The following is a 12,049-nucleotide window of genomic DNA, read 5'->3' on the forward strand; positions in this document are numbered from 1 at the left end:
TTTTTCTCCTTTCTTCCTATTCTTACATAGCAGAGCATAGATAGTTACATGGATTGTAATGTATTTTTTAGGGATGGGCCGATATGAAATTTTGGCCGATACCGATACAGTACCGATATAAAATTTACCGATACCGATAACCGATATTCTACCGATCCGATATAAAATTAGAAATGGTCCTTGAAGACCCTGAAATTTTCATTGATCTCCATAATAAATGTGTGTTTCAAGCTGATTGCAATGCAAAAGAAGTTGAATATTTAGACATTTACTTTTTCAGAAAGTAGGGCATGGAGATTATCCATAAAAATTGCAACAAAATGGCAGAATTTTGCACTAAATTATAAGATATTTATCAATATATCGGATCGGTAAAATAATCGGTAATTTTACCGATAAACCGATACAACGATATGCCTATATCGGCCGATACTGATAGAGTACCGATTAATCAGTCCCATCACTAGTATTTTTTACCTGGGGAGACATTTGGCATTTATAAATCTATGATAAAAGTTGTGAAAATTTTTGCAATATATCATTAATATTTTCATATCCTCTGACTTACGTATTACAAGTGTTTTCAATACGTATTACAAGTGTTTTCAAAATTACTGTTGGAGTTTCCATGTCATAATTTTCACTTGGAAACAACAAAGTAAAGAAGCCCGTGGAATGTGAAAGGCTAACTATTATGGCACATAATGTATCCAACTGATAAATCAATTTCCCTCCACAGATTCTCCTGCTAAACATTCCTTGTCTTGAAATTACTTAACCAATGATGGCTATCATTATCTCAAGATGGACCTCTTTTTCCATATTGTTGGATCTGCAAAGAAAACATACTTCAGTTCAAAACCAGTTCTTTTTGAAGTGACATCATACTCTCCCAGATATCGATGCAGAGAATACAGTTCACCCAATGAAAATTTTTGAGCTGTTCTTGCGTAGTCTGTCAGCAGTTTCATTTTATTCACATTCAAGCAGTGCTCGAAGTGGGGGGATGTTATCCCCCAGTGAAGAGAATTTTCATAAAACATTTCCCCAAGCTAGGATAATTTACATAGGAGGCATCCCCCATTTCCTGCATTCTTTCCATGTTGATCCATACAAGAAACCTCCCCAGCTAGAAATGTCCACTTGGAGCACTGCACCCCAGAATGGACATGACATTTCCAATGGTGCACTAGTAATGTTGTTGCCTTGTAATCAAAGACATTGTGGTTTGGATACTCAGTAGAAGCACACAGTGGGGTTCAGACCTAACTTTAAACTGTAGGTCAAGTCTCGATTAGCCTATCATGCATGAAGTTGTCTTAAACTAAACGCCATAAAAAGTCTCTCTTTTGAATCAATTTGTACTACAATGTATACTCTAGCCTACCTGCCCTCTCACTTGAGCAGATCCGGGCCTCCTCGATGGCGCAGTGGTAGCGTTGTCGCTTTGTAATGAAGGGACCCAGGTTCGATACCCGATGGAGGCACATAGTGGTTCGGATCCCACTTTAAACTGTAGGTCCAGTCCCGATTAGCTTTTCTGTGCTAAAAGTGGACTATACAAAAACTCAAACTTGAGCAGATCTATGAAGTATATGTTTAAAAAACATCACCAAAGTTTCATTGTGATGTTGTTTATGCTTCACTAATACTATTAAAAATATGTAATATTTAAGTTTTTTAAGATTTTATTACAAATTTACTTTTTTCCATTCCAGTGGCTTCTTCCCACGAAGTCCTCAACACATAGATGCAGTTCAAACCACATTAACGTCGTTACCTTACAAGAACAATCCAAAAACTGGAAGGTCATTGTTGTGGAACAACTATGACTTGGATTCATATCCAGACAGTGGATCCTCGTTGAATAATTTGAATTCCATATTAAACAGCACATCAGGAGTCCATCCTACGTGTCCAATGTATATAAATCAAACTGAGTCTATAAGGTACGTGTTGTATCCCTTCATAACCTATTTCCTGAATGTTTGGATTATTACACTGATATTTTTATTGCAAAGAGTTGGATATTCTAATATCTGAGAATAATTAGTGACAATAAACAAGGTTGCTACGATTTTTTGATTATGAAATTCCCCGACATTTCCAGGTTTTCCAGTCCAAAAATGAAAATTTTCCAGACATGTTTACCTTCATGATTTTTGCTCATGAACCTTGTGTTTTTCAATTAAATATATAATCCGTTAATTATTATGAATATTCACTTTCAAAACTAATTTTTTTTAGCAAGTTTCATTCTACGCACACAAGAACACGTGAAAATTCGAAGAGTAAAATGTAAAATTACAATCAGCATCAAATGTATTGGGTGCTACAATCACGTGTATCTAGCCTTCAGGCTAAGATAACAGAGGTACATTACTTCACCATAACAGATTTCCACAATATAAAAACAGAAAAAGTTTATAAACCATACACATTTTTTTATTTTCTGGCAGGTTTTTAGTGTTGTAGAAAATGCTGCTTTTTTGCTTACATTTATAAGTACACAGCATGTGGAGAAATTTTTGTTGCATGTAGGAATTCTATAGCAAATGCCAACAAGACTAAGATCTATAAAATAATAGACGATAACCTCATCTTCACCAACCTTTCCGATAATTATGATCATATTGTCAGTGTACTTTAGTTTACATATTTTTTATATACCCTAAAAATGTGTAGATTTTTTTTAGTATGTGGCAATTTTTTTTTACGAATTTTTCTTATTTTGCGAATTTTGTTTTTTATATTGCACGGGCATCGGGGTCGCAGTGAGGCGTGCATGTTGTTTTCTTATTTTGCGAATTTTGTTTTTTATATTGCACGGGCATCGGGGTCGTAGTGAGGATCAATCAGATATCTGGACTGCAAGTTTTAGTTTCATATTCTTTCTAATATCTTAGTATTATAAAAGTAAAAATGTATTACAGAAATTACATAATTTCGCACTAGACTGAAAATTCATAAGAACGAAATAAACAAGTTTCTAAACTGAACCTTTTTTGGGAGTGGAACCACAAGAACCGAATCAAGATGTGGAACGAAGTGAACTGTTTGTTCATTGTGCAACTTTTTCTCTTGCAGACTCCAAAATGCACGTAAATTCCAGATGAGCTGCAAAATTCCCTCATTTCCCTGTTTTCGAGATGCCTAGCAACCCTGAATAAAACAGCACATCATAGTGCTTCGTGTGAAACTCTAGCCTATTATAATCGTCACATGACCACCTTTTCATTTAAGGAATTGAAGTTTACTCCAAGATGACAGCTTTCTAAATGGTGGCCATCTTCGTGGCACCCCTCCTCCCCCCAGCTTCATGTGCTGTGACATTGGATTCGTATGTTAGCTCATTTGTCTTTTACAGGGGTGGTTCCAAACTATTGGCCCACCCTGTACAATTTGATAAAATGTCATTTTACTTGAAGAATTGCAGAAATTAAGACTGGAATAGAATAATTGGTAGTAGGCGATTGCATACTGAAATATGATATTTCCATTAATATTATTTAACTTTAATATATATATCCAATTGTATCACTGCCTTAGTGTTCTAATGAAAGAGGAAAATTTATCTACAGTAGAATCCATAAATATTACTAGGCAAATTATAATTTGTATAATTATGCAACACTATTTTCATTTTCTCTCACATCTTACATGGTTTTAAGTAACAAAATTGTACTGATCTACTTCATTGGATGTTTTTAATTGTAGAATCTCATTACATAAAACGAGTGAACATGGCAGTGGACAATTTTGCGTAGTAATACTTGTCTGACTGTACCATGCTTTTATAAAATAAACTTTTGTATACACACTTATTAATGTCCTTTACTAAAGGTTTTAATTCATATCACATAAAATTTGTAAATTTTAACGTCAGCACTCTGTATAATGTGCATCCCTTCTAAATTGAATAAATTTTATACAACTGAATGCCACGGATGGGCTATGAATGTAACTAATTGTGAATTGTATCACATTGCAGGCTGGACAATGACTTAAGAGGCTGGTTTGGTACGGAGAGTGACGAAGGCATTGAAAATCACACACAGCCCAAACAAGAACCAAAGTCGTTGGGGGAATTGCTTATACCTCCAGTGTCGCAGAAGAAATTGGCAAAGAAAAAGATAAGCAAGCGGAAGAAAAGGTAAGAAACGGCTATATTTTATTTACTCACTAGCTGATTGCCTGGTGTTGCCCGGGTATTTATTTATCCCAGTCTTCTATTTAGACAGGAATATAATGAATTCTAACTATAGTGTAAAATTAACTCTGAGTTGAACGGCATTGGGAGTGTCACTATTCATCTCAGCGGTCCCCAAAACTATGGATTCCACACTAATATCGGTCGTTTTACATGTCGCCACCTTCCCACCCCCACCCCTAGGGGTGCCAGGGACGTCTTACCCCCACAGTATTTCTTTCCCGATTGTAAATCATATGTGTACCAAGTTTGGTTGAAATCGCTCCAGGCGTTCCAGAGTTATGCCGGAGCAAACACACACATATACACACATTTTTATATATATAGAGAAGAGATAATGTGGAGAAAATACTTCCAGAACTACAATGTTTGTGCCATTGATTGAAACTTGATTGATTGATACTGTCGAAAAATCTCGATTTATTATCGAGTGGCATCTAAATTTATTTTTCTTAGTTCGGAAATCATGCAAGAGATGGAGTCACATTCACAGCGACAGAGATTTGCCAGATACTCTGTTCATTATCGAATACTAGCTGATAACTGGGTGTTGCCCGGGTGTTTAATGAATTCTAACTGTAGCGTAAAATGTAACTAATTTTATTTACAGGTATTTAAAAGTATAAGTACAGTAAACAAATTATAAAGTAATACCTTTTACAAATTCACTATAATATAAATTTAACAACAACTTATAAACAACATTTTTAGTTCTACCTCCAGGAGCAAGAATAAATAAATTGAACAGCATTGGGAGTGTCACTATTTATTTTAGCGACCCCGAAAACTATGGATTCCACACTAGTATTGGTCATTTTACATGTGACCTCTTTGTCACCCCCACCCATAGGGGTGCCAGAGGTGTCTTTGAGTTGAACTGAATTGGGAGTGTCACTATTCATCTCAGTGACCCTTAAAACTATGGATTCCACACTAATATAGGTTGTTTTATTATTTTTACATGTCGCCCCTTCCCACCCACCCCACCCCTAGGGTGGCCAGGGGTGTCTTGGAGTTGAGTGGCATTGGGAGTCTTACTATTCATCTTAGGGACCCCGAAAACTATGGATTCGATTATACACTAATATCGGTCGTTTTACATGTCCTCCTCAACACCCCACCCCACCCCTAGGGGTACCAGGGGTATCTTAGAGTTGAACGGCATTGGGAGTGTCACTATTCGTTTTAGCATCCCCAAAAACTATGGATTCCATAATAATATCGGTCGCCCGACCCTGTGGCCGAGTGGTTAGCACATCGCGCTGCGATGCCAAGGATCCCGGGTTCGAATCCCGGTCGGGCTTGGTTGTTTGTGAATGTCCATTCATCTATTTCATCCTTTCATCACTCATCCCCATCTTCGCAAATTAGCCAAGAGGCACAAAATGCGAAGTAAAATAAACTAAATCAAATCAAATCAAATAATATCGGTCGTTTTACATGTCACCCCCTTCCCACCTCAACCTTTGGGGGTGCCAGACGTGTCTTGGATTTGAACAGCATTGGGAGTATCACTATTCATCTTAGCGACCCCGAAAACTATGGATTCCATAATAATATCGGTTGTTTTACATGTGACCCCCTTCCCCCCACCCCCTAGGGGTGCCAGGGGTGTATTGGAGTTGAATGCCATTGGAAGTGTCACTATTCATCTTAGTGACCCTGAAAACTATGGATTCCCCACCAATGTCCATTGTTTTAAATGTCTCCCCTTCCCACCCCCACCCCCACCCCTAGGGGTGCCAGGTGTGTCTTACCTCCACAGTATTTCTTTCCAGATTGTAAGTCATGTGTGTACCAAGTTTGGTCATCACCAATTAGTTAAGCGACTCCAAAAACTATGGATTCGACACTAATCTTGGTCATTTTTGACATTTTAATTTTCACCCCCTCTCACCTCCATCCCGATAGGTGATGAACTTGGAGTTGAACCGCATTGGGAGTGTCACTATTCATCTCAGCGACCCCAAAAACTATGGATTCCACACTAATATCGGTTGTTTTCGATTAGTTTTGCATTTCACCCCCTCCCACCCCCACTTCTATGGGTGTCTTACCCCCACAGTATTTCCTTCCAGATTGCAAGTGATACGTGTTCCAAGTTTAGTTGAAATCGCTCCAGGCGTTCGAGAGTTATGCCGGTAGAAACACACACACACACACACATATATACATACATACATTCACACATCCATTTTTATATATTAGATTAGATTTGGGTGCAATGTGAGGTTAAAAGGAATAGTTTCTTATAAATACCCCTAGAATCTCATTCCGTACATACCCTCATGATGGAAATTTGATTTTACAAATACAAATTGTAACATGATTAAGCCTTGTTTCTGTGATGGAAAAAAAAAACACTACATATGCTGACCAAGGCAGTCTAGATTTCAGTAAGAAACACTTAACATGTGATGTTTCAACCCTCTATCAGGGTTTTCATAACTCAGAAACAAACTAAAAAAAAGGGGGAGCTTGCTGTATTTTACTGAAATATACACTGTTGGACAGCATACTTAGTGGGTTTTTCTGTACAAATCGTGCTGTAACTTGTTGAAAATGAAGATTGTGACTCAACCATTCGCATTCTGTGCAAATCCTTCTATCACTGAATAACAAGCCTCTGCCCTCACCATAATTTCTACAACTTTAGAGGTCTTTCTGTAGTGTGTTAAGTGCATTCCAAATCGTTGTGCCAGCTGAACCTCAACACATGTGTCATTAGACACATAAGACAATCTGTGAAGACCAAATATGTACGAGGAACATAGCACATTTTATTATTTTACAGTGATTAATAAATAAGATTAAAATAAAATAAAAGCATTATTAGTTTATTATAAATATTGTTAGTGTAGAAATGCAAAAGAATTCAGTATATTGCTCAGTTTATTATACTTGATGTATGTCAGCACCAAAAAAACACCTGTGGATGTTATTTTAGAATGGTTACTTTCATAGGCAAGTCGAAGTCAAGGTGCCGACTTTTGAAAAACCAGTACTCAAACTGGAAATTCCTAGCTGGGGCAGAGGGGCATGCATGGTTGAGTTCGGGGACAGGTGGGGGAGAAAATGCAATAGATGCTTTATGAAAATTTTCTTAAGTGAAGGGATAGCATACCTAATCTCCCACTTCAAGCACTGGAACCAACCAATGAAGGCACTTTTCCATAGTAATGTCGAATTAGTTATATTTATATCAGGTTGGTTATTTATGACTGCAAACATATCTGTTCTCTATTTGCCAAAAGAACTCTGTAAAAAATCTACATAGGCACAAAATCAAAAATTGTAGTTGCATTTTGTGACTTGGGACCACTAATTTTGAATGCTGGTGTCAAGGTTTAATTTAAGTATATTAACACGTTAACTGCCATTTCTGTCTCTTGTGCAAAGGGCTTATTGGACTTTATTTTGCAAATTCAAAAATTTCACTTTTTTTCCTGTAAAAAATTGAACAGTCAAAAAACTTTTAATGTGCACTCGACTCCCACGCCTTGTCAGTCATGCCTTATGCTCATCATTGTTATACTCGTGACTGACAGCACCCTATTAATAACATGTAGCAGTTTCGGTTATTATCAGAGCTAGGAATTTTAGGTGCTGCACCTTAATTTTTTTTGTGTGAAAATGGGTAAAAAAGTGACTCATCCCCAAAATAAGCACTTATTGAACTTTACTCATGGTGTTTCGGTTGCACCTTTTGCACCTTTTTCACAATCTCGGAACCTTTTCCACCTTTCTCACAATCTCAGAACCTTTTGCACCTTTTCGCCCTTTTTGCAACTTTATCATTTTTTTAAATACAACTCGCATGCTGTTTAACCCCACCCACATTCGAGGCACGGCTTCTTGGAACGTGATTCTTGTTTACCGCACAACAATGAATCGACTTTCTTCAGTTCTTGGATGTTAATGTATTATAGTAAGCATGCAGACTTTAAACAGTGCCAACAATGACGAGTTACAATTGCTAGAAGTTGTGCTCTTTTTGTCCTATGCTGTATTGTTTACGAATTGTTGTATGAAAGCTGTTTTGTTTTCGTTTCCTTCTCCCGTCTCAGCGAGCAAGGTAACTGCAGTCTTGTGATCGACTGATCGATGCATCGGACTTGCTTGTTCACCATGCCAAAACATAAAGTAAATGTTGGGAAACTGCAGGACATTGTTTAGCAGTGACGGCATTCAGAGTGATGGATCTGTTCTGAGGTGTGATGTGTGTGATATTTCTATTGCTGTTGATGACAAACACCAACGCACTTGGGTTGTGTAGCATCTACAAAGTGGGAAGCACGTCAGGAATAAAGAACTACGAGATGGTAAAGATTGGAAGCGACAGCAATTCATTGGTGAGGTTCTTGCATCTTCGAGTTCCAGAAATAAAAATGAATTTTTCAGTGAGACAGCGAGGACATTTATAGTGTGTGGAATACCTCTTTCGAAACTTAACAATCCTGTCATGAAATCATATTTGCAAAAATATACTGGGAAGTCAGTTCCAGATGAGACCACCTTAAGGAAATCTTACCTTCAACTTCTTTATGAAGCTAAAATCTTGCAGATCAGGCAAGTAGTAGCTGACCCTCCAGTCTATTTCATACTAGATGAAACCACACATAGGCAAAACAGGTACGTTTTGAACATTTTAGTAGCACCTCTCAATGGACATCAAGTGAAACCCATGCTTTTAAAAACTTATTTTCTCGGCAAAACAGATAATGCAAGTGTAATGCAAAGTTTCAATGATGCATGTTTTGTATTGTGGCCGGAGGGCGTAAAATATGATAGTGTGGTTAGTTCTTACAGACCAAGCATCTTCATGTTAGCTGCATTTTCTAATGTGAAGAATATGTATCCTAACTTAAAACATGTGACCTACATTGTTCATGCTTTGCATTGAGTTTGTGAAGCTCTTAAAGATGAATATACATGTGAACAAATTTGTTTCTAGCATTAAGAAAATACTGAAAAAGGCTCCTTCTAGAATACAGAAGTATGTAGAAATTACGAAACTTCCACTACCACCCTCTCCCATTCTCACTAGATGGGGTACATGGTTAAAAGCTGCAGTGTTTATTTGCAATAATTTCCATACAATATCGAAATTTTTAGATACTTTGCCTAGTAATTCGTCAGCTGTAGAAAAAGCCAAAAAACTTGCACTTAAACAGGAATTGCAAGACGAACTCTATATTGTACATGGCTTCTCTTTCCTTACTACTGCAATCACAAAACTGGAGGAGCAGTGTCCTGAAAATGAAGCACAGTGGGCTGTTTTGATGGATGTGCAACGAGAGCTGCAAGGGGTCGGGAAAGAGAAGTTAGAACAAAGTTTAGCCAAAAACCCTGATGTTCAAGAAGTTGCAACCAACAAGGATGTGGATTACCGGTTGAAAACAAAAATACGCACCACTTGTGTCTGTTGACGTTGAACGTTCTTTTTCAACTTACAACTATCTGCTTAGTGACCGCAGATGTAGCCTCACTCAGAAGAACATAGAAATTTTGAATGTAATCTATTTTAACAGTTTTCTAGATGACTAATTCTAAGCAAGTAAGAAGAAGCATGTTTTCCTTTATGTCACTTTCTAATGTATCAGAGAATTTTCTTTGCTTAGTTATATTAAACGATTTAAAACCAGGTAATACTCTATGTGTTTATCCAGACAAGTTGAATCATATATGTATGCACTGCTCACAATAAATTTTACATCTGAAAATTAGCACCTATTTTAGCACCTTTTTTGTACAAAAATTGACACCTTTTTTGCACCTTTATTGGCAAATTTTTGCACCTAAAATTCCTAGCTCTAGTCATTATGACCGATATGGCAGTTAACATGTTAAGAACCAATATGAATTTTTTGACAATATTTGATATGTTTCAAAATTGCAAGTGTTTGATTCACCTCCATAAGTAATGTCACAGTAATAGTTATTGTCTTTCAAAAACAAACTGCAGATTTGCACACTGCAAAACCAGGGTATGTGAATTATAGCTTTATACCAGTGATCAGAACGCTACATTTTAAAAGTAGCTTCGCTACAGCTACAGCTACTCTTCCAAAATGTAGCTTCGCTACAGCTACAGCCACATTTACCAAAAAATAGCTCGCTACGCTATTCCTGTTCGCTATAGCTCTTTTCAGTTGTTACGGCGTGCGCTCTAGAAGCTGGCAGGGGAAGTGGAGAGCGGGGAAACGACCTATCCAGCGCAACGAGACAGGCCGGTTAGAGAGAGAGACTGCAGCGTTGCCAGAGTAGCGGGAAAGGCGAGTTGAAATCGAAAGAACCATGAAATACAGACGTCCCATTGTTCGTGTATGGCCTGAGAATGCGTATTATCCCCATCTTGTGGTCAGTAGAATACCGATAAGTGTATGATATCAAGGGTATACATTGTAGGAATTCTTTCCAACTGTACCGAATGGTAGCTAGCATTGTCCATTACAATCACTGCGTCTTTGATATTCCTTTCGTCAAGCGTATCTAAAAACTGCAAAAACCACTGAAAACTAATTTACATGCCTGTAGAAAACCAGTGTGACTGGAACCTACGTGACAAACAATAATGCACCCACCTTTACCCACGGGCACTTTTAAACCCCCTGTACCCTCTTTATTTTGCCAGATTTTCGTTGGAGCGTAATTCTGATCTATGTACGTTTCATCTAAATGAAATACCTATATAGGGCAAAGGTTCCTTATTTTTTAGAAGATTCATTTTTCTCAAAAACGTTACTCTGGCTGTAACTCGTATATCGGCTCTCTCCATCAGAAATCGTCTACAGTCATTGCTCTTTTTGTACTTGAACCCCATATACTTCAGTATCCTTCACAACGACGAAACTCCCCACTGAAAGCTTATTAATGTATGCAAATCAACGAAAACTTGTTCAGTGTTGACTGTCTTTGCCTTCCCTAACAATATGCTGCACAGTTCGCGTCACAATGGAACAGCGAGAGTACAAATAAACGTCACATCACATGCCACATACACGTTTATCGAAGTAACAATGCAGTTAGGCAATACACGACGTGACAACAATTACTCCCACGTATGTTATTCCTACATTCCGCTCATAACAAACAGGAATCAACACTGGGGCAAAAGACCATCAGCAACGCGGTGAATTGGCAACACAGCAACGTGCAGAACGAAGTTAGCGCCTGCAGCTTCCTCCCGCAACTGCCTAACTCTCGGCTCCACCGCTAGGTGGTCTGTTCTCTAGTTGGTCAGCGGCATGTTCCCCGGTCCCCACTTCCCCTGCCAGCTTCTAGACCGCACGACGTAAGAACTGAAAAGAGCTATACTCACTATTTCGCTACTTTTTGCGCTACTTCTGCATAAAAAAAATAAAAACAACCATATGGGTATTAAAAAATCTCCTACCACTGGTAAATAGATTCTGTTATTTATTATCATGATTTCAGTCATTCAATAATTTTGATAGCAGTCTTACTTCAGTTACTTATTTTTTTACTATAGTTTTTGAGAATACCATACCTATGCAAGTGGCATATCAATTCAAATTTGATATATGAATATTGCAATTAGGGTGTTACCCAAATTAATGATTACAACTATACACAAATCAAATTTTGTAGGATTACGTATTTATGTTCACATCAACATATTTTTCTTGAGAATAAATATTTCATTTTTTATAGACTGATATGAAGACAGCATTTTGAATGAAAAGTACCTGAAGCCCTTTGAGTACAAAAGGGCCCTAGGTTCGATTCCCAGCGGAGGCACATAGTGGTTCGGATCCAGTCTCGATCAGCTTATCTATGCATAAAATGGATTCAAAACAAAAACTAGGAAAGACGTCA

The 12,049-nt window shown here is 37.6% G+C and overlaps 1 protein-coding gene across 3 annotated transcripts in view; it reads left to right on the forward strand.

Moving 5' to 3' along the window:
• Atf6 (bZIP_ATF6 domain-containing protein ATf6) overlaps nt 1-12,049 on the forward strand; it is an 80,426-nt gene that overhangs the window by 54,950 nt on the left and 13,427 nt on the right. For all 3 annotated transcript variants that reach the window (XM_083110045.1, XM_083110046.1, XM_083110047.1), the window contains exons 10-11: nt 1,719-1,949; nt 3,992-4,153. In XM_083110045.1, coding sequence (XP_082966171.1) covers nt 1,719-1,949; nt 3,992-4,153 — 393 coding nt within the window. The remainder of the gene's footprint in view (nt 1-1,718; nt 1,950-3,991; nt 4,154-12,049) is intronic.

This window comes from Lepisma saccharinum, chromosome 23, assembly GCF_977018435.1.
Source record: "Lepisma saccharinum chromosome 23, izLepSacc3.1, whole genome shotgun sequence".
Taxonomy (NCBI): Eukaryota; Metazoa; Arthropoda; class Insecta; order Zygentoma; family Lepismatidae; genus Lepisma; species Lepisma saccharinum.